General features: G+C 51.3%; 1 protein-coding gene and 3 non-coding genes across 4 annotated transcripts; 3 read left to right on the top strand and 1 right to left on the bottom strand.

Annotated features, from left to right (window-relative positions):
- The first annotated feature begins 253 nt into the window (after nt 1-253).
- On the top strand, nt 254-325 carry TRNAP-GGG (transfer RNA proline (anticodon GGG)). Its single transcript has one exon. It is a non-coding gene; the product is annotated as a tRNA-Pro (tRNA).
- A 1,484-nt stretch (nt 326-1,809) lies between these two features.
- Nucleotides 1,810-1,881, top strand: TRNAP-GGG (transfer RNA proline (anticodon GGG)). Its single transcript has one exon. It is a non-coding gene; the product is annotated as a tRNA-Pro (tRNA).
- Nucleotides 1,882-13,144: 11,263 nt separating this feature from the next.
- LOC132565794 (P2Y purinoceptor 3-like) lies at nt 13,145-14,182 on the top strand. The gene has a single exon (XM_060230518.1). It carries the CDS (start codon nt 13,210-13,212, stop codon nt 14,179-14,181), a length of 972 nt encoding a protein of 323 aa, XP_060086501.1. The 5' UTR covers nt 13,145-13,209; the 3' UTR covers nt 14,182.
- A 399-nt stretch (nt 14,183-14,581) lies between these two features.
- Nucleotides 14,582-14,653, bottom strand: TRNAF-GAA (transfer RNA phenylalanine (anticodon GAA)). Its single transcript has one exon. It is a non-coding gene; the product is annotated as a tRNA-Phe (tRNA).
- Between the last annotated feature and the right edge of the window lie 8,142 nt (nt 14,654-22,795).

Below are 22,795 nucleotides of genomic sequence, written 5' to 3'. Positions count from 1 at the left end.
AGGATCTGCTCGGTAAGCAGAAGGTCCCAGGTTCAATCCCCGGCATCTCCAACTAAAAAGGGTCCAGGCAAATAGGCGTGAAGAACCTCAGCTTGAGACCCTGGAGAGCCAGGAATGGGGCTGTGGCTCAGTGGTAGAGCATCTGCTCGGGAAGCAGAAGGTCCCAGGTTCAATCCCCGGCATCTCCAACTAAAAAGGGTCCAGGCAAGTAGGCGTGAAAAACCTCAGCTGGAGACCCTGGAGAGCCATGAATGGGGCTGTGGCTCAGTGGTAGAGCATCTGCTTGGGAAGCAGAAGGTCCCAGGTTCAATTCCTGGCATCTCCAACTAAAAAGGGCCCAGGCAGTAGGTGACGGAGATGGAGGGACGGTGGCTCAGTGGTTGAGCGTCTGCTTGGGAAGCAGAAGGTCCCAGGTTCAGTCCCCGGCATCTGCAACTAAAAAGGGTCCAGGCAAATAGGCGTGAAAAACCTCAGCTTGAGACCCGGGAGAGCCGCTGCCAGTCTGAGTAGACAAGACGGACTTCAATGGACCCAGGGTCTGATTTAGTATAAGGCAGCTTCATATGTTTGGGGAGGGATGGTGGCTAAGTGGTAGAGCATCTGCTTGGGAAGCAGAAGGACCCAGGTTCGATCCCTGGCATCTCCAATTAAAAAGGGTCCAGGCAAATAGGCGTGAAAAACCTCAGCTTGAGACCCGGGAGAGCCGCTGCCAGTCTGAGTAGACAAGACGGACTTTAATGGACCCAGGGTCTGATTTAGTATAAGGCAGCTTCATATGTTTGGGGAGGGATGGTGGCTCAGTGGTAGAGCATCTGCTCAGTAAGCAGAAGGTCCCAGGTTCAGTCCCCGGCATCTCCAACTAAAAAGGGTCCAGGCAAATAGGCGTTAAAAACCTCAGCTTGAGACCCTAGAGAGCCGCTGCCAGTCTGAGTAGACAATAGTGACTTTGATGGTCCCAGGTCTGATTCAGTAGAAAGCAGCTTCATATGTAAGCAGAAAGTCCCAGGTTCAATCCCCGACATCTCCAACTAAAAAGGGTCCATGAAAATAGGTGTGAAAAAACTCAGCTTGAGACCCTGGAGAGCCATGAATGGGGCTGTGGCTCAGTGGTAGAGGATCTGCTCGGTAAGCAGAAGGTCCCAGGTTCAATCCCTGGCATCTCCAACTAAAAAGGGTCCAGGCAAATAGGCGTGAAGAACCTCAGCTTGAGACCCTGGAGAGCCAGGAATGGGGCTGTGGCTCAGTGGTAGAGCATCTGCTCGGGAAGCAGAAGGTCCCAGGTTCAATCCCTGGCATCTCCAACTAAAAAGGGTCCAGGCAAATAGGCGTGAAAAACCTCAGCTTGAGACCCTGGAGAGCCGCTGCCAGTCTGAGTAGACAATAGTGACTTTGATGGTCCCAGGTCTGATTCAGTAGAAAGCAGCTTCATATGTAAGCAGAAAGTCCCAGGTTCAATCCCCGGCATCTCCAACTAAAAGGGGTCCATGAAAATAGGTGTGAAAAAACTCAGCTTGAGACCCTGGAGAGCCATGAATGGGGCTGTGGCTCAGTGGTAGAGGATCTGCTCGGTAAGCAGAAGGTCCCAGGTTCAATCCCCGGCATCTCCAACTAAAAAGGGTCCAGGCAAATAGGCGTGAAGAACCTCAGCTTGAGACCCTGGAGAGCCAGGAATGGGGCTGTGGCTCAGTGGTAGAGCATCTGCTCGGGAAGCAGAAGGTCCCAGGTTCAATCCCCGGCATCTCCAACTAAAAAGGGTCCAGGCAAGTAGGCGTGAAAAACCTCAGCTGGAGACCCTGGAGAGCCATGAATGGGGCTGTGGCTCAGTGGTAGAGCATCTGCTTGGGAAGCAGAAGGTCCCAGGTTCAATTCCTGGCATCTCCAACTAAAAAGGGCCCAGGCAGTAGGTGACGGAGATGGAGGGACGGTGGCTCAGTGGTTGAGCGTCTGCTCGGGAAGCAGAAGGTCCCAGGTTCAATCCCTGGCATCTCCAACTAAAAAGGGTCCAGGCAAATAGGCGTGAAAAACCTCAGCTTGAGACCCTGGAGAGCCGCTGCCAGTCTGAGTAGACAATACTGACTTCGATGGTCCCAGGGTCTGATTGAGTAGAAGGCAGAGGATCCTAAATTGGGAGGGGTTGCTAACAGGGCTTTTTTTGTAGCAGGAGAGCCAGTTTGGTGTAGTGGTTAAGTGCACGGACTCTTAACTGGGAGAACCGGGTTTGATTCCCCACTCCTCCCCTTGCAGCTGCTGGAATGGCCTTGGGTCAGCCAGAGCTCTCTTATCTGGGAGAACCGGGTTCGATTCCCCACTCCTCCACTTGCAGCTGCTGGAATGGCCTTGGGTCAGCCAGAGCTCTCTTATCTGGGAGAACCGGGTTTGATTCTCCACTCCTCCACTTGCAGCTGCTGGAATGGCCTTGGGTCAGCCAGAGCTCTCTTCTCTGGGAGAACCGGGTTTGATTCCCCCCTCCTCCACTTGCAGCTGCTGGAATGGCCTCGGGTCAGCCAGAGCTCTCACAAGAGTTGTCCTTGAAAGGGCAGCTTCTGGGAGAGCTCTCTCAGCCCCACCCACCTCACAGGGTATCTGTTGTGGTGGAGGATAATAAAGGAGATTGTAAGCTGCTCTGAGACTGATTCAGAGAGAAGAGCAGGGTATAAATGTACGGTCTTCTTCTTCTTCCTTTGCGTATTAAGCCACACACCCCTGATGTAGCCAATCCTCCAAGAGGTTACAGGGCTTTTAGTACAGGGCCTCCTGTAAGCTTTTGGAGGGCTGGCTACATCAGGGGTGTGTGGCCTAATATGCAAAGGAGTTCCTGCTACAAAAAAAAAGCCCCGGTTGCAAATATAGTAGAAGACGGAATTAGAATACAGGATGATCTTGCTAGACTGGAAAGCTGAGCTAAAACCAATAAAATGAATGTTAACAGGGATACATGTCAAGTTCTGCATTTGGGTAGGAAAAATCCAATACACGGCTACAGGATGAGGGAGGTTTGCCTTGGCAGTAGTCGGTGAAAAGGATTTAGGGGTCTTAGTAGACCGTAGACTGAACATGCGTCTGCAGTGTGATGTGGTGGCTAAAAAGGCAAATGCAATGTTGGCTGTACCAACAGAAGTGTAGTGTCCAGATCACATGAAGTGATGGTATCACTACGCTCTGGTAAGGCCTCACCTGGAGTATTGTGTTCAGTTTGGGGTGCCACATTTTAAGAAGGATCTAGACAAGCTGGAACGGGTCCAGAGGAGGGCGACGAAGATGGTGAGGGGTCTGGAGACCAAGTCCTATGAGGAAAGGTTGAAGGAGCTGGGGATGTTTAGCCTGGAGAGGAGGCAGGCTGAGAGGTGATAGGATCACCATCTTCAAGTCCTTGAAGGGCTGTCATCTAGAGGATGAGGGGTCTGGAGACCAAGTCCTATGAGGAAAGGTTGAAGGAGCTGGGGATGTTTAGCCTGGAGAGGAGGCGGCTGAGAGGTGATAGGATCACCATCTTCAAGTCCTTGAAGGGCTGTCCTATAGAGGAGGGTGTGGAATTGTTTTCTGTGGCCCCGGAAGGTAGGACCAGAACCTATGAAGAAAGGTTGAAGGAGCTGGGGATATTTAGCCTGGGGAGGAGGCGGCTGAGAGGTGATAGGATCACCATCTTCAAGTCCTTGAAGTGCTGTCCTATAGAGGATGGTGTGGAATTGTTTTCTGTGGCCCCAGAAGATAGGACCAGAACCAATGGGTTGAAATTAAATCAAACGAGTTTCCAGGTCAACATTAGGAAGAACTTCCTTACAGTGAGAATGGTTCCTCAGTGGAACAGGCTTCCTCGGGAGGTGGTGGGCTCTCCTTCCTTGGAGGTTTTTCAACAGAGGCTAGATGGTCATCTGACAGCAACGAGGATCCTGTGGATTTAGGGGGAGGTATTTTTGAGTTGACGAGCCCTGTGGAGCAGAGCGATAAAGCTGCAGTACTGCAGTCCTAAGCTCTGCTCACGACCTGAGTTCGATCCCGGTGGAAGCTGGGTTCAGGTAGCCAGCTCCAGATTGACTCAGCCTTCCATCCTTCCGAGGTCGGTCAAACGAGTCCCCAGCTTGCCAGGGGGAAAGCGTAGATGACTGCGGAAGGCAGTGGCAAACCACTCCGTAAGAGAGGTCTGCTGCGAAAACGTCGTGAAAGCAACGTCACCCCAGAGTCGGAAACGACTGCTGCTTGCACAGGGGACTACCTTTACCTTTTTCTTTATTTGTGAGTTTCCTGCATTGTGCAGGGGGTTGGACTAGATGACCCTGGAGGTTCCTTCCAACTCTAGGATTCACCCCGCCTTGCCCTAGCAGTGAGATCCCCCCTACCTGATCCTCTGGTCTTTTGCTGGGTCAGGTGGAGATCATAACAGCGCACTGGGAAGCACGGTGAATTACCTGTCATCAGCCCAACCTCACCCCAAGCATGTTCCCTTAACTCAGGTGCCCATGGCGACGATGCTTGGCCTTTCCTTTCTGTCAGGACTCCCCAGGCAGCTCTGTGGTTAATTGCAACTTGATAGTCTCTGGGGTAGAAAGAGGAACTGTTCCCTGGGCACCTGCATTCCAAACCTGCCTTTCTGTTGGGAAAAGTCCCCCGAGACAGCAACGCAAACAGAGAAGACAAAAGGCGATGCAAAAGGATTGATGTCATTAAACAGAATGCATTCCTTGCAGGATTTCATGAAACAGAGCCAGTTTGGTGTAGTGGTTAAGTGTGCAGGATCTTATCGGGGAAAACCAGGTTTGATTTCCCACTCCTCTACTTGCAGCTGCTGGAATGGCCTTGTGTCAGCCATAGCTCTCTTATCGGGGAGAACCGGGTTTGATTCCCCACTCCTCCACTTGCAGCTGCTGGAATGGACTTGGGTCAGCCAGAGCTCTCTTATCAGGGAGCACCGGGTTTGATTCCCCACTCCTCCACTTGCAGCTGCTGGAATGGCCTTGGGTCAGCCATAGCTCTCTTCTCTGGGAGAACCGGGTTTGATTCCCCATTCCTCCACTTGCACCTGCTGGAATGACCTTGGGTCAGCCAGAGCTCTCTTATCTGGGAGAACCGGGTTTGATTCTCCACTCCTCCACTTGCACCTGCTAGCATGGCCTTGGGTCAGCCATAGCTCTGGCAGAGGTTGTCCTTGAAAGGGCAGCTGTTGTGAGAGCCCTTTCCAGTCCCACCCACCTCACAGGGTGTCTGTTGTGGGGGGGAAGGTAAAGAAGATTGTGAGCCACTCTGAGACTCTTCGGAGTTGAGGGCGGGATATAAATCCAATATCTTCATCTACCTCACAGGGTGTCTGTTGTGGGGGAGGAAGTAAAGGAGATTGTGAGCTGCTCTAAGACTCTACGGAGTGGAGGGTGGGATATAAGTCCAATATCTTCATCTACCTCACAGGGTGTCTGTTGTGTGGGGGGGAAGGTAAAGGAGATTGTGAGCTGCTCTGAGACTCTTCGGAGTGGAGGGCGGGATCTAAATCCAATATCTTCATCTACCTCACAGGGTGTCTGTTGGGGGGGAGGAAGGGAAAGGAGATTGTAGGCCGCTCTGAGACTCTTCGGAGTGGAGTGCGGAATAGAAATCCAACATCTTCTTCTTCATCAACTTCTTATTCCTTCATTCCTAATATCCTGCTTCAGCAGACTTTTAATTTGTAACCATTGAAACCAATTAAATTTATAATCCAATTCTTCCACTGGTTTTAATTCTGCTTTGCCTCCTTGTATTTTTAACAATTGTTTATATGGTAACCATTTCTTTTCCTCAATATCCGAATATAACTTTATTGCTTCCATTGGCACAATCCACAGCGGTTTCCTCTCATCTCCATATTTTTGGTATTTCAACTAAGTTTTAAGCAAACTACTTCTTACATAATGATGTGAGAAGAACTGAAAACAAATCAGCCAGTATCATAATGCCCCTGTATAAATCGATGGTGCGGTCTCATTTGGAGTACTGTGTGCAGTTCTGGTCGCCGCACCTGAAAAAGGATATTATAGCATTGGAAAAAGTCCAGAAAAGGGCAACTAGATGATTAAAGGGCTGGAACACTTTCCCTAGGAAGAAAGGTTGAAACGCTTGGGACTCTTTAGCTTGGAGAAACGTCGACTGCGGGGTGACATGATAGAGGTTTACAAGATAATGCATGGGATGGAGAAAGTAGAGAAAGAGGTACTTTTCGCCCTTTCTCACAATACAAGAACTCGTGGGCATTCGATGAAATTGCTGAGCAGACAGGTTAAAACGGATAAAAGGAAGTACTTCTTCACCCAAAGGGTGATTAACATGTGGAATTCACTGCCACAGGAGGTGGTGGCAGCCACAAGTATAGCCACCTTCAAGAGGGGTTTAGATAAAAATATGGAGCACAGGTCCATCAGTGGCTATTAGCCACAGTGTGTGTGTATATATAAAATTTTTTGCCACTGTGTGACACAGAGTGTTGGACAGGATGGGCCGTTGGCCTGATCCAATATGGCTTCTCTTATGTTCTTAAGAACCTAAGAGAAGCCATGTTGGATCAGGCCAATGACCCATCCAGTCCAACACTCTGGGTCACATAAGAACATAAGAAAAGCCATGTTGGATCAGGCCAGTGGCCAAACCAGTCCAACACTCTGTGTCACATAAGAACATAAGAGAAGCCATGTTGGATCAGGCCAGTGGCCCATCCATAAGAACATAAGAGAAGCCATGTTAGATCAGGCCAATGGCCCATCCAGTCCAACATTCTGTGTCACACAGCGGCCAAAAAATATATATATATATATATATATATATATGCACACACACACACACTGTGGCTAATAGCCACTGATGGACCTCTGCTCCATATTTTTATCTAACCCCTTCTTGAAGGTGGCTATGCTTGTGGACGCCACCACCTCCTGTGGCAGTGAATTCCACATGTTAATCACCCTTTGGGTGAAGAAGTACTTCCTTTTATCCGTTTTAACCTGTCTGCTCAGCAATTTCATCGAATGCCCACGAGTTCTTGTATTGTGAGAAAGGGAGAAAAGTACTTCTTTCTCTACTTTCTCCATCCCATGCATTATCTTGTAAACTTCTATCATGTCACCCCTCAGTCGACGTTTCTCCAAGCTAAAGAGCCCTAAGCGTTTCAACCTTTCTTCATAGGGAAGGTGTTCCAGCCCTTTAATCATTTTAGTTGCCCTTTTCTGAACTTTCTCCAATGCTATAATATCCTTTTTGAGGTGCGGCGACCAGAACTGCACACAGTACTCCAAATGAGACCGCACCATCGATTTATACAGAGGCATTATGATACTGGCTGATTTGTTTTCAATTCCCTTCCTAATAATTCCCAGCATAGCGTTGGCCTTTTTTATTGCAAACGCACACTGTCTTGACATTTTCAGTGAATTATCTACCATGACCCCAAGATCTCTCTCTTGGTCTGTCTCTGCCAGTTCACACCCCATCAACTTGTATTTGTAGCTGGGATTCTTGGCCCCAATGTGCATTACTTTGCACTTGGCCACATTGAACCGCATCTGCCACGTTGACGCCCACTCACCCAGCCTCAACAGATCCCTTTGGAGTTCCTCACAATCCTCTCTGGTTCTCACCACCCTGAACAATTTAGTGTCATCCGCAAATTTGGCCACTTCACTGCTCACTCCCAACTCTAAATCATTTATGAACAAGTTAAAGAGCATGGGACCCAGTACCGAGCCCTGCGGCACCCCACTGCTTACCGTCCTCCACTGCGAAGACTGCCCATTTATACTCACTCTCTGCTTCCTATTACTCAGCCAGTTTTTGATCCACAAGAGGACCTGTCCTTTTACTTCATGACTCTCAAGCTTTCTAAGGAGCCTTTGATGAGGAACTTTATCAAAAGCTTTCTGGAAGTCAAGGTAAACAACATCTATCGGGTCTCCTTTGTCCACATGTTTGTTCACCCCCTCAAAGAAATGTAACAGGTTAGTGAGGCAAGATCTTCCCTTGCAGAACCCATGCTGAGTCTTCCTCAATAACCCGTGTTCATCAATGTGCCTACTCATTCTGTCCTTGATAATGGTTTCTACCAACTTTCCCGGTATTGAAGTCAGACTGACTGGCCTGTAATTTCCCGGATCTCCTCTGGAACCCTTTTTAAAGATGGGGGTGACATTTGCTACCTTCCAGTCCTCAGGAACGGAGGCAGATTTCAATGAAAGATTACAGATTTTTGTTAGAAGATCCACAAGTTCAACTTTGAGTTCTTTCAGAACTCTCGGATGTATGCCATCCGGACCCGGTGACTTATTAGTTTTTAATTTGTCTATCAGTTGTAGGACCTCCTCTTTTGTCACCTCAATCTGACTCAGGTCTTTCAACACCCCTTCCAATATTAGTGGTTCTGGGGCGGGCAAACACTTCTCATCTTCCACGGTGAAGACGGAGGCAAAAAATGCGTTCAGCTTCTCAGCCATTTCCCCATCCTCCTTCAGTAATCCTTTTACCCCATGGTCATCCAAGGGCCCCACTGCTTCCCTGGCTGGTTTCCTACTTCTAATATATTTGAAGAAATTTTTATTGTTGGTCTTTATGTTTTTTGCAATATGCTCCTCATAGTCCCTTTTTGCCTGCCTGATCACAGTCTTGCATTTGATTTGCCACTGCCTGTGTTCCCTTTTATTAATCTCACTTGGACTGGTTTTCCACCGCTTAAAGGAGTCCTTCTTACCTTTTACAGCTTCCATTACTTTGTTTGTTAACCATGCTGGCCTCTTCTTATACCTGTTTGTGCCTTTCCTAACTTGTGGTATGTATTTTATCTGAGCTTCTAGGATTATAGTTTTAAATAGTCTCCAAGCTTCCCCAAGGGTTTTGACCGTATTTACCTTTCCTTTCAGTTTCCTCCTCACATGCCTCCTCATCTCAGAGAATTTACCCCTTTTAAAGTTAAATGTGGTTGTGGCGGTCTTTTTGGGCAACTCCCTATTTATACAAATGGTGAAATCAATAACATTATGGTCACTGTTCCCAAGCGGCGCAATCACTTTTACGTCTCTCACCAAGTCTTGGGCATTACTTAGGACCAGATCCAGGATCGCCCCACCCCTGGTAGGTTCTGAGACCATCTGCTCCATAGCACAGTCATTGAGAGCATCAAGAAACTCAATCTCTTTCTCTCGACCAGAACACATATTGACCCAATCAATCTGCGGGTAGTTAAAATCACCTATTACGACACAGTTTTTACGTTTAGCCGCTATCTTTAATCCCTCCATCATATTATAATCGTCCTCTCTCTTTTGATTTGGTGGGCGATAACAAACTCCCATAGTTAAATTTCCTTTTGGGCCCTCTATTTCAACCCAAAGCATTTCTAAAAGGGAATCTAATTCTCTGACCTCAGTCTTACTGGACCGTATATCCTCTCTGACATACAGAGCCACCCCACCTCCAACCCCTCCCTCCCTATCCTTCCGATATAACTTATATCCAGGAATCACCGTGTCCCACTGATTCTCCTCATTCCACCAAGTTTCTGAAATTCCCACAATGTCTATGTTTTCTCCCAACACTAAACATTCCAATTCACCAATTTTACTTCGGACACTTCTAGCATTTGCATACAAACATTTATAATTTCCCAAGCAAGCTAGGCCCGCCACCTCTCTCCTGCCGCCTCGAGACTCTAGCAGACAGTCCATACTGTTTGTCACCATCACAGTGGACAACTCTGATCCGTTACTCGGTAGAAAAATAGAAGCCAACCCTTCATCTCTTTGAGACGAGTCCTCCCGAACCAGAGACAGTCCAACACTCTGTGTCACATAAGAACCTAAGAGAAGCCATGTTGGATCAGGCCAATGGCCCATCCAGTCCAACACTCTGTGTCACATAAGAACATAAGAGAAGCCCTGTTGGATCAGGCCAGTGGCCCCTCCAGTCCAACACTCTGTGTCACATAAGAACATAAGAGAAGCCCTGTTGGATCAGGCCAGTGGCCCATCCAGTCCAACGCTCTGTGTCACATAAGAACATAAGAGAAGCCATGTTGGATCAGGCCAGTGGCCCATCCAGTCCAACACTCTGTGTCACATAAGAACATAAGAAGAGCCCTGTTGGATCAGGCCAATGGCCCATCCAGTCCAACTCTCTGTGTCACATAAGAACAAAAGAGAAGCCATGTTGGATCAGGCCAATGGCCCATCCAGTCCAGCACTCTGTGTCACATAAGAACATGAGGAGCCCTGTTGGATCAGGCCAATGGCCCATCCAGTCCAACTCTCTATGTCACATAAGAACATAAGAGAAGCCATGTTGGATCAGGCCAATGGCCCATCCAGTCCAACACTCTGTGTCACATAAGAACATAAGAGAAGCCCTGTTGGATCAGGCCAATGGCCCCTCCAGTCCAACCCTCTGTGTCACATAAGAACATAAGAGAAGCCATGTTGGATCAGGCCAATGGCCCATCCAGTCCAACCCTCTGTGTCACATAAGAAAATAAGAGAAGCCATGTTGGATCAGGCCAGTGGCCCCTCCAGTCCAACATTCTGTGTCTCATGAGAACATAAGAGAAGCCATGTTGGATCAGGCCAATGGCCCATCCAGTCCAACATCCCAGGATTTCTGGGCCCTCACTGTCTTTCTGGGCAACCTCCTCTAGTTGCAGAGCTGTACAAGCTTCTGAACTATGCCTAACTCTCCAGCAGGCTCTGTGACAGAAGCAACCAGGACTCCATTAAGGACGCACCTCCCTTTTCAGTACTGGTGTCCCTTTGGGACTGGCATGAGCGGCGGGGACATCTAGCTCCTGTTACGTGATGACAGTGCCATCTACTGGCGAGTGAAAATTATAACAAGAGACTCATTTTGACAAAGTAGCCGAAGCTGCGGGATGCAGACATCACGGCAGTCCAGCGACTGCATCAACAACCCCAAAGAAAGAGACAGTGAATAACCTCTGAATCCCAGAGCCAGGAACAGCCAGAACTCCTTTGCATGGTAGGTCACACCCCCTTGATGTAGCCAATCTTCCAAGAGCTTACAGTAGGCCCTGTACAAAGAACCCCGTAAGCTCCAAGAGGATTGAGCTACGTCGGGAGGCTGTAGCCTACTATGCAAAGGAGTTCCTGCTACTAAAAAAGCCCTAGCTAGGAGGCAACCTCTCTGCCCTGTTGTTGGCCCTGCAGAGGAACTGGTTGGCCCCTGTGTGAGACAGGAGGCTGGACTAGATGGACCCTCACTGGTCTGATCCAGCAGGGCTCTTCTGATGTTCTTCTCACGGGAAGGCCTTAGCCTCTGTGCCTTGTTGTTGGCCCTCCAAAGGAACTGGTTGGCCACTGTGTGAGACAGGAGGCTGGACTAGATGGACCCTCACTGGTCTGATCCAGCAGGGCTCTTCTGATGTTCTTATGAAGGCCTTGGCCTCTCTGCCCTGTTATTCGCCCTCCAGAGGAACTGACTGACTGCTGTGTGAGACAGGAGACTGGGCTAGAGGGACCCTCACTGGTCTGATCCAGCAGGGCTCTTCTGAGGTTCTTATGAAGGCCTCGGCCTCTCTACCCTGTTGTTGGCCCTCCAGAGGAACTGACTGGCCACTGTGTGAGACAGGAGGCTGGACTAGATGGACCCTCCCTGGTCTGACCCAGCAGGGCTCTTCTGAGGTTCTTCTCAGGGGAAGGCCTCTGCCTCTCTGTCCTGTTATAGGCCCTCCAGAGGAACTGACTGGCCCCTGTGTGAGACAGGAGGCTGGACTAGATGGACCCTCACTGGTCTGATCCAGCAGGGCTCTTCTGATGTTCTTCTCAGGGGAAGGCCTTAGCCTCTCTGCCCTGTTATAGGCCCTCCAGAGGAACTGACTGGCCCCTGTGTGAGACAGGAGGCTGGACTAGATGGACCCTCACTGGTCTGATCCAGCAGGGCTCTTCTGATGTTCTTCTCAGGGGAAGGCCTTAGCCTCTCTGCCCTGTTATAGGCCCTCCAGAGGAACTGACTGGCCCCTGTGTGAGACAGGAGGCTGGACTAGATGGACCCTCACTGGTCTGATCCAGCAGGGCTCTTCTGAGGTTCTTCTCAGGGGAAGGCCTTGGCCTCTCTGCCCTGTTGTTGGCCCTCCAGAGGAACTGGCTGGCCCCTGTGTGAGACAGGAGGCTGGACTAGATGGACCCTCACTGGTCTGATCCAGCAGGGCTCTTCTGATGTTTTTATCAGGGAAGGCCTCGGCCTCTCTGCCCTGTTGCTGGCCCTCCGGAGGAACTGGTTGGCCCCTGTGTGAGACAGGAGGCTGGACTAGATGGACCCTCACTTGTCTGATCCAGCAGGGCTCTTCTGATGTTCTTATGAAGGCCTTGGCCTCTCTGCCCTGTTATTCGCCCTCCAGAGGAACTGACTGACTGCTGTGTGAGGCAGGAGACTGGGCTAGAGGGACCCTCACTGGTCTGATCCAGCAGGGCTCTTCTGAGGTTCTTATGAAGGCCTCGGCCTCTCTACCCTGTTGTTGGCCCTCCAGTGGAACTGACTGGCCACTGTGTGAGACAGGAGGCTGGACTAGATGGACCCTCACTGGTCTGATCCAGCAGGGCTCTTCTGAGGTTCTTCTCAGGGGAAGGCCTTAGCCTCTCTGCCCTGTTATAGGCCCTCCAGAGGAACTGGTTGGCCATTGTGTGAGACAGGAGGCTGGACTAGATGGACCCTCACTGGTCTGATCCAGCAGGGCTTTTCTGATGTTCTTCTCAGGGGAAGGCCTCGGCCTCTCTGCCCTGTTGTTGGCCCTCCAGAGGAACTGGTTGGCCCCTGTGTGAGACAGGAGGCTGGACTAGATGGACCCTCACTGGTCTGATCCAGCAGGGCTCTTCTGAGGTTCTTCTCAGGGGAAGGCCTCGGCCTCTCTGCCCTGTTGTTGGCCCTCCAGAGGAACTGGTTGGCCCCTGTGTGAGACAGGAGGCTGGACTAGATGGACCCTCACTGGTCTGATCCAGCAGGGCTCTTCTGAGGTTCTTCTCGGGGGAAGGCCTCAGCTTCTGTGCCCTGTTGTTGTCCCTCCAGAGGAACTGGTTGGCTATTTTGTGAGAACCGGTGGCTGGTCTAGATGGACCACTGATCTAATCCAGCAGTGCTCTGCTGATATTCTTACATTCTCTAGTCTTAACTGCTCTACATGTTTCTCACCCCCAGGTTCTGCTCGGCTGGAGGAAAGCCTTGGATGTGAGCTGTGCATGAGGAGAACCCAGTAGGTCAGGAATGGATAACTTGACCACCTCTGTTGGCGGGAACAACTCTTGCACTTTCCACGAGGAGTTCAAGCAGATCCTGCTCCCGCTGGTCTACTCCGTGGTCTTTGTGGTGGGGCTTCCCTTGAACTCTATCGTTATCGTCCAGGTCTGGCTCTCCCGCAAGACGTTGACCCGCACCACCATCTACATGCTGAACCTGGCGGTGGCCGACTTCCTCTACATCTGCTCCCTGCCGCTCCTCATCTACAACTACTCCCAGAAAGACTACTGGCCTTTCGGTGACTTCACCTGCCGCTTCGTGCGCTTCCAGTTCTACACCAACCTGCACGGCAGCATCCTCTTCCTCACTTGCATCAGCGTCCAGCGCTACCTGGGCATCTGCCACCCGCTCTCCGCCTGGCACAAGAAGAGGGGCAAAAGGTTCACCTGGGCTGTCTGCGGGGCCGTGTGGTTCCTGGTCGTTGCCCAGTGCCTGCCCACCTTCGTCTACGCCTCCACCGGCACCCAACGGAACCGGACCGTCTGCTACGACCTCAGCCCCCCCGACCGCTCCGCCAGCTACTTCCCCTATGGCATCACCTTGACGGTCACGGGTTTCCTGATCCCCTTCGTCCTCGTCCTGGGCTGCTATTGCTGCATGACCCGGATCCTCTGCCAGAGGGACGAGCTCATCGGCTTGGCCGTCCGCAAGAAGAAGGACAAGGCCATCCGGATGATCGTCATCGTTGTCTTGGTCTTTGCCGTCAGCTTCTTCCCCTTCCACCTCACCAAGACCGTCTACCTGATCGTCCGCTCCTTGTCGGGCGTGTCCTGCATCACCCTCCAGTCCTTCGCCATCACCTACAAGTGCACCCGGCCGTTCGCCAGCATGAACAGCGTCCTGGACCCCATCCTCTTCTACTTCACCAAGTGCAAGTTCCGAGAAAGCACCAGGCACTTGCTGGATAAAGTCAGCTCGAAATGGAAGCACGATTCCTGAAGGGCCGTGCTGTCATAGGAACATATGAAGCTGCCTTCTGCTGAATCAGACCCTCGAGCTGGCAGCAGCTCTTCAGGGTTTCAAGCTGAGGTTTTTCATGCCTACTTGCCTTGACCCTTTTTTAGTTGGAGATGCCGGGGATTGAACCTGGGACCTTCTGCTTCCCAAGCAGATGCTCTACCACTGAGCAACAGCCCCATTCATGGCTCTCCAGGGTCTCCAGCTGAGGTTCTTCACGCCTACTTTCCTGGACCCTTTTTAGTTGGAGATGCCGGGGATTGAACCTGGGACCTTCTGCTTCCCAAGCAGATGCTCTACCACTGAGCAACAGCCCCATTCATGGCTCTCCAGGGTCTCAAGCTGAGGTTCTTCACACCTACTTGCCTGGACCCTTTTTAGTTGGAGATGCCGGGGATTGAACCTGGGACCTTCTGCTTTTCAAGCAGATGCTCTACCACTGAGCAACAGCCCCATTCATGGCTCTCCAGGGTCTCCAGCTGAGGTTCTTCACGCCTACTTTCCTGGACCCTTTTTAGTTGGAGATGCCGGGGACTGAACCTGGGACCTTCTGCATACCAAGCAGATGCTCTACCACTGAGCCACAGCCCCATTCATGGCTCTCCAGGGTCTCAAGCTGAGGTTTTTCACGCCTACTTTCCTGGACCCTTTTTAGTTGGAGATGCCTGGGATTGAACCTAGGACCTTCTGCTTCCCAAGCAGACGCTCAACCACTGAGCCACCGTCCCTCCATCTCCGTCACCTACTGCCTGGGCCCTTTTTAGTTGGAGATGCCAGGAATTGAACCCGGGACCTTCTGCTTACCAAGCAGATGCTCTACCACTGAGCCACAGCCCCAATCATGGCTCTCCAGGGTTTCAAGCTGAGGTTTCTCACGCCTACTTGCCTGGACCCTTTTTAGTTGGCGTTGCCGGGGATTGACCCTGGGACCTTCTGCTTACCAAGCAGATGCTCTACCACTGAGCCACAGCCCCTCCCCTTAACATATGAACTTATGAAGATGCCTTCTACTGAATCAGACCCTCGGTCCATCAAAGTCAGTATTGTCTGCTCAGACTGGCAGCGGCTCTCCAGCGTCTCAAGCTGAGGTTTTCCACGCCTATTTGCCTGGACCCTTTTTAGTTGGAGATGCCAGGGACTGAACCCGGGACCTTCTGCTTCCCAAGCAGATGCTCTACCACTGAGCCACAGCCCCATTCCTGGCTCTCCAGGGTCTCAAGCTGAGGTTTTTCATGCCTACTTGCCTGGACTCTTTTTAGCTTGAGATGCTGGGGATTGAACCTGGGGCCTTCTGCTTGCCAAGCAGATGCTCTACCACTGGAACCACTGTCCCTCCCTAGAACATACGAAGCTGCCTTCTACTGAATCAGATGCTGGGTCCATCAAAATCAGTCTTGTCTACTCAGACTGGCAGCGGCTCTCCAGGGTCTCAAGCTGAGGTTTTTCACGCCTACTTGCCTGGACCCTTTTTAGTTGGAGATGCCGGGGATTGAACCGGAGACCTTCTGCGTGCCAAGTAGATGCTCTACCTCTCGGCCACAGTCCTTCCCTATGAGTCTGTCTTGTACTGAATCAGACCATTGGCCTATCAGAGTTAAAACGGTCTGCTCAGACAGCTGCTCTCCAGGGTCTCAGGCGGAGGTCTTTCCCATCACCTCCTGCCTGGTCCTTTTAACTGGAGATGCCGGGGATTGAACCTGCCACCTTCTGCATGCCAAGCAGATGCTCTTCCACTGAGCTACAAGCCCCACTCCATGGCTCTCCAGGGTCTCAGGCTGAGGTCTTTCCCATCACTTCCTGCCTAGTCCTTTCAGCTGGAGATGCTGGGGATTGAACCTGGGACCTTCTGCATGCCAAGCAGAGGCTCTGCCACTGTGCCACGACCCCTCTAAAGGTTCTCCAGGGTCTCAGGCAGAGGTTTTTCCCATCACCTCCTGCCTGGTCCTTCTAACTGGAGATGCCAGGAATTGAACCTGGTACCTTCTGCACTGCAAGCAGAGGCTCCGCCACTGAGCCATGGTCCCTCTAAAGGTTCTCCAGGGTCTCAAGGCAGAGGTCTTTCCCATCACCTCCTGCCTGGTCCTTCTAACTGGAGATGCCAGGGATTGAACCTGGGACCTTCTGCATTGCAAGCAGAGGCTCCGCCACTGAGCCATGGTCCCTCTAAAGGTTCTCCAGGGTCTCAAGGCAGAGGTCTTTCCCATCACCTCCTGCCTGGTCCTTCTAACTGGAGATGCCAGGGATTGAACCTGGGACCTTCTGCATTGCAAGCAGAGGCTCTGCCACTGTGCCACGACCCCTCTAAAGGTTCTCCAGGGGCTCAGGCAGAGGTCTTTCCCATCACCTGCCATCTGATCCTTTCGAATGGAGATACCAGAGATCAAACCTGGGACTTTCTGCATGCCAAGCAGAGGCTCTGTCACTGAGCATCTTCCCTCAATAATGGAGAAGAAATACTACTGTGTAAATAGCTGGCTAGTAGTAAGAACCTTTCTCTCTCCTTTGTGTTGCGAGACGCCTTTTCTGGCAGTTCAGAGAATGGCTGCTTCCCTATCTGTTTCCAGCGTTTCTTAGTAAACTGTGCACTGGAAGAAGGAGCAAGGAACCGGCCGACACAGACTTAGCAAGACTGTGACTTGGATCAAATAAAAAGTTTCAAGTCCAGAGGCAGCTTAGAAACGGACAAGATTTCCAGGGTGGCAAAACTCCCTTTGTCGAACAGGCAATGAGAAGGGTGGGAGATCCAGTTCATCAAGAAGTTCAGAGAGCCAGTGTAGTGTAGTGGTTAAGTGTGCGGACTCTTATCTGGGAGAACCGGGTTTGATTCCCCACTCCTCCACTTGCAGCTGCTGGAATGGCCTTGGGTCAGCCAGAGCTCTCTTATCTGGGAGAACCGGGTTTGATTTCCCACTCCTCCACTTGCACCTGCTGGAATGGCCTTGGGTCAGCCAGAGCTCTCTTCTCTGGGAGAACCGGGTTTGCTTCCCCACTCCTCCACTTGCAGCTGCTGGAATGGCCTTGGGTCAGCCAGAGCTCTCTTATCTGGGAGAACCGGGTTGAATTCCCCACTCCTCCACTTGCAGCTGCTGGAATGGCCTTGGGTCAGCCATAGCTCTCTTTTCTGGGAGAACCAGGTTTGATTCCCCACTCCTCCACTTGCAGCTGCTGGAATGGCCTTGGGTCAGCCATAGCTCTCTTATCTGGGAGAACAGGGTTTGATTCCCCACTCCTCCACTGGCAGCTGCTGGAATGGCCTTGGGCCAGCCGTAGCTCTCTTATCTGGGAGAACAGGGTTTGATTCCCCACTCCTCCACTGGCAGCTGCTGGAATGGCCTTGGGCCAGCCGTAGCTCTCTTATCTGGGAGAACCGGGTTGAATTCCCCACTCCTCCACTTGCAGCTGCTGGAATGGCCTTGGGTCAGCCATAGTTATCACAGGAGTTGTCCTTGAAAGGGCAGCTGCTGTGAGAGCCCACTCAGCCCCACCCACCTCACAGGGTGTCTGTTGTGGGGGGGAAGATAAAGGAGATTGTGAGCCACTCTTGAGACTCTTTAGTGGAGGGTGGAATATAAATCCAATGTCTTCTTCTTCTGGGGGTCTAGAGCAGGGGTGTGAAACATGGGGTCCGAGGGCCGAATCGGGCCGCTGGAGGGCTCCTATCAGGCCCCCGAGCAACTGGCTGTCATCTGCTTCCTTCTCCCTCTCTCTTGCTTCCTTCTGCATCTCAGCTTGCTTCGCCAGGCTTGCTGAATTACACAGGAGCTACAGAGCAAAACCTCTATTTTCTCCACTGGCTGAGGCTCCTCCCTTGGGGAGGGGAGGAAGAGCTTGCTTTGCCAGGCTCTCTCAATGCCTAGAAGATGGCGAAATGGGGAAGAATCAAGGCCACCTACAGAAGCAGCAAGTGCCAAACTGGTTCCCGCCAGAGGGACGTGAGAAAGGGGTTAAAAGGAGAGAGCTGGAGGCATTTTGTTAAATCAGTGGCAATTAATTATAACCGAAACATTTTAGGGCCGAGTCCATCCTTTCATGGCCCACCCAAGTCTGACAGCGGTCACCCTGTAAACCAGGGGTGGCCAGTTTGGTGTAGTGGTTAAGTGTGCGGACTCTTATCTGGGAGAACCGGGTTTGATTCCCCACTCCTCCACTTGCACCTGCTGGAATGGCCTTGGGTCAGCCAGAGCTCTCTTCTCTGGGAGAACTGGGTTTGATTCCCCACTCCTCCACTTGCAGCTGCTGGAATGGCCTTGGGTCAGCCAGAGCTCTGGCAGAGGTTGTCCTTGAAAGGGCAGCTGCTGTGAGAGCCCTCTCCAGCCCCACCCACCTCACAGGGTGTCTGTTGAGGGGGAGGAAGGTAAAGGAGATTGTGAGCCTCTCTGAGACTCTTCGGAGTGGAGGGCGGGATATAAATCCAAAAATCTTCTTCTTCTTCTAATGTAAGAGCTGCATAGAAGAAATGTCAAACGTTTGAGAGCCACAAGACGTGAAGGTCAGATTTTTGAGGGGAGGGAGGGAGGCAAATAGATGGGACGGGAGGGAGAGGTGGAAAGAAAGCAGCTTTAACTTTCAGCGCGTTCTCCAAGCTGCCATCTGGCTTGGCGTGCAGAACTGCTTGAAAGAGAGAAATGCCGTTTCCAGGTCAGCTGCTGGGGTGGGGGTGGAGGCTTCAAGAGCCGCACGATAGGTGTGAAAGAGCCGCAGTTTGCCTCCCCTTCCTCTAGGGCGTCCACTCTGCACCGTCCTCTCTGGGACAGCCCTCCAAGTACTTCAAGAGGGTTTTCTTATCATCTTGGATGCCAGTTCCATGCACTGACAGATGCTTTGGGGTAGGGAAGGGGGGATCCTCAAGGCAACCCAAAGAATCGGGCTCAGATAGAGCCGCCTAAGCGCATGCGGTCGAATGTGTTTCTGTGTGTTTAATTTATTGCATCGTTTTAATAAAACTCAAAGTCTGCCGAAGTTGGACTTCAGTTTCCCTTCTGAGTTTTCACTTTTTGTCTTCTCATCGGTAGGGTTGAAAAGGAAGCAACGTGTCAAGGTTGGATGTTAGGTACGGCCGGGGAAGCCACTGGTGCCCCTCTCCACTTCCTTCTCCATCTTTGTGTGATTCAAAAATGCCCCTTTGCCCAGCACACCGCCATTTCTCGTTTCACCCAAACCATCCTTTCCCCCTCTAAAGAGCCAGTTTGGTGTAGCGGTGAAGTACCTGGAGTCTTGTCCGGGAGAACCGGGTTTGATTTCTCACTCTTCCACTTGCAGCTGCTGGAATGGCCTTGGGTCAGCCATAGCTCTGGAGGAGTTGTCCTTGAAAGGGCAGCTTCTCCCAGCCCCACTCACTTCACAGGGAGTCTGTTGTGGGGGGGGGGGGCAAAGGAGATTGTAGGCCACTCTGAGATTCTGTCCTTAAAAGGTCAGCTTCTGGGAGAGCCCTCTCAACCCCACCCACCTCACAGGGTGTCTGTTGTGGGGGAGGAAGGGAAAGGAGATTGTGAGCCGCTTTGAGACTCTGTCCTTGAAAGGTCAGCTGCTGTGAGAGCCCTCTCAGTCCCACCCACCCCACAGGGTGTCCATTGCGGGGGAGGAAGAGAAAGGAGATTGTAGGCCGCTCTGAGACTCTGTCCTTGAAAGGGCAGCTTCTGGGAGAGCTGTCTCAGCCCCACCTGCCTCACAGGGTGTCTGTTGTGGGGGAGGAAGGGAAAGGAGATTGTAGGCTGCTCTGAGACTCTGTCCTTGAAAGGGCAGCTTCTGTCAGAGCTCTCCCAGCTCCACTCGCCTCACAGGTGTCTGTTGTGGGGGAGAAAGATAAAGGAGACTGTGAGCCGCTCTGAGACTCTTCGGAGTGGAGGGCGGGATATAAATCCAATATCTTCATCTACCTCACAGGGTGTCTGTTGTGGGGGGGAAGGGAAAGGAGATTGTGAGCCGCTCTGAGACTCTTCGGAGTGGAGGGCGGGATATAAATCCAATATCTTCATCTACCTCACAGGGTGTCTGTTGTGGGGGGGGAGGAAGGTAAAGGAGATTGTGAGCCGCTCTGAGACTCTTCGGAGTGGAGGGCGGGATATAAATCCAATATCTTCATCTACCTCACAGGGTGTCTGTTGTGGGGGGGAAGGGAAAGGAGATTGTGAGCCGCTCTGAGACTCTTCGGAGTGGAGGGCGGGATATAAATCCAATATCTTCATCTACCTCACAGGGTGTCTGTTGTGGGGGGGAAGGTAAAGGAGATTGTGAGCTGCTCTGAGACTCTTCGGAGTGGAGGGTGGGATATAAATCCAATATCTTCATCTACCTCGCAGGGTGTCTGTTGTGGAGGGAGGGGAAGGGAAAGGAGATTGTGATCCGCTTTGAGACTCTTCGGAGTGGAGGGCGGGATATAAATCCAATATCTTCATCTACCTCACAGTGTGTCTGTTGTGGGGGGGAAGGTAAAGGAGATTGTGAGCTGCTCTGAGACTCTTCGGAGTCGAGGGTGGGATATAAATCCAATATCTTCATCTACCTCACAGTGTGTCTGTTGTGGGGGGGAAGGTAAAGGAGATTGTGAGCTGCTCTGAGACTCTTCGGAGTCGAGGGCGGGATATAAATCCAATATCTTCATCTACCTCACAGGGTGTCTGTTGTGGGGGGGAAGGTAAAGGAGATTGTGAGCTGCTCTGAGACTCTTCGGAGTGGAGGGTGGGATATAAATCCAATATCTTCATCTACCTCGCAGGGTGTCTGTTGTGGAGGGAGGGGAAGGGAAAGGAGATTGTGATCCGCTTTGAGACTCTTCGGAGTGGAGGGCGGGATATAAATCCAATATCTTCATCTACCTCACAGGGTGTCTGTTGTGGGGGAGGAAGGGAAAGGAGATTGTGAGCCGCTCTGAGATTCAGAGTAGAGGGCAGGATATAAATCCAATCTTCTTCTAAACCATGATTCAAACCAGGATTTAAGCCGTGGCTTGGTCCTGATTTGGAGCTCAGAGAACAGATGTGTCCTGCATTTGCCTGCTTTTGCTTTTCCACCCTGGACGTCCGTGGAGGTCTCCCACCCAAATACTCACTAGACTGATTCAAGGTTTGGAACACTTTCCCTATGAAGAAAGGTTAAAGCGCTTGGGGCTCTTGAGCTTGGAGAAACGTCGACTGCGGGGTGACATGATAGCGGTTTACAAGATTATGCATGGGACGGAGAAGATAAAGGACTTTTCTCCCTTTCTCACAATTTGAAAACTCATGGACATTTCAATGAAATTGCTCAGCAGTCGGGTTAGAACGGATAAAAGGAAGTTCTTCTTCACCCAAAGGGTGATTAATACATGGAATACACTGCCACAGGAGGTGACGGCGGCTACATCATGACTTCTCTTCTGTTCTTAAAAGTTTCCCTGTACGGGTGACTTTTCTTAATCAGCTACCACAAAACCTTCCCCACTCTCCTTTCTCCTTCCCTGCAACATACGCCACACAAAGCAAACCCACAACTTTCCCCCTTAAGTGTGCCTTTGAAACCTAATCTTGCATACAGATCTGAAATGTTGCTATTAAGGCCGGAGAGAGACACTTGGCCGATGTCACTTCCTAGGGACAGTTTCAGGAGAAGACTTTTGCCTCTGCCAACGCTGAGTTTAAATCAAGCTTTTAAAAGCCCTTGGGGAGGGCCTGGGATTAATTAGGAAGGGAGGAAAGTGCCCCTCAATGTTAATTAATCATACCCTTTCTTGAGGTCTCTTTCACTTACGTCAGGCATGCATTCCCCAATATTCTCCTGCTCCGGCGAGGAGGGCGGGATACAAATAAATACAAATAAATTGTCGTTGTTGTTAAGTTTCCAGCGACCCCGCCATGAAATCTCTTCTATACAGCGTGGAGGAAAGAAAATAATGCGCTGATGTGCCGCATGAACTCACGAAGCTGCCTTCTACTGGATCAGACCCTGGGCCCATCAAAGTCAGTCTTGCCTCCTTTGACTGGCAGCTGCTCTTCAGGGTCTCAGGCAGACAGAAGTCTTTCCCTGATCCTTTTAGAGCAGGGGTGGCCAACGGTAGCTCTCCAGATGTTTTTTTTGCCTACAACTCCCATCAGCCCCAGCCAGCATGGCCTATGGCTGGGGCTGATGGGAGTTGTAGGCCAAAAACATCTGGAGAGCTACCGTTGGCCACCCCTGTTTTAGAGAGTTTGGCGTAGTGGTTAAGTGTGTGGGCTCTTATCTGGGAGAGCTGGGTTTGATTCCCCACTCCTCCAGTTGCAGCTGCTGGAATGGCCTTGGGTCAGCCAGAGCTCTCTTATCTGGGAGAACCGGGTTTGATTCCCCACTCCTCCACTTGCACCTGCTGGAATGGCCTTGGGTCAGCCACAGCTCTCTTATCTGGGAGAACCGGGTTTGATTCCCCCTCCTCCACTTGCACCTGCTGGAATGGCCTTGGGTCAGCCACAGCTCTCTTATCTGGGAGAACAGGGTTTGATTCCCCACTCCTCCACTTGCAGCTGCTGGAATGGCCTTGGGTCAGCCAGAGCTCTCTTATCTGGGAGAACCGGGTTTGCTTCTCCACTTGCAGCTGCTGGAATGGCCTTGGGTCAGCCAGAGCTCTCTTATCTGGAAGAACCGGGTT

Source organism: Heteronotia binoei, unplaced genomic scaffold (genome assembly GCF_032191835.1).
Source record: "Heteronotia binoei isolate CCM8104 ecotype False Entrance Well unplaced genomic scaffold, APGP_CSIRO_Hbin_v1 ptg001704l, whole genome shotgun sequence".
Taxonomy (NCBI): domain Eukaryota; kingdom Metazoa; phylum Chordata; class Lepidosauria; order Squamata; family Gekkonidae; genus Heteronotia; species Heteronotia binoei.
Note: the sequence above shows the minus strand (reverse complement) of the source record. Positions and strands in the feature narration are given on the sequence as shown.

What these genes read in the sequence shown, in the direction of transcription:
- LOC132565794 (XM_060230518.1), top strand. Translation starts at nt 13,210, where the DNA reads ATGGATAACTTGACCACCTCTGTTGGCGGGAACAACTCTTGCACTTTC.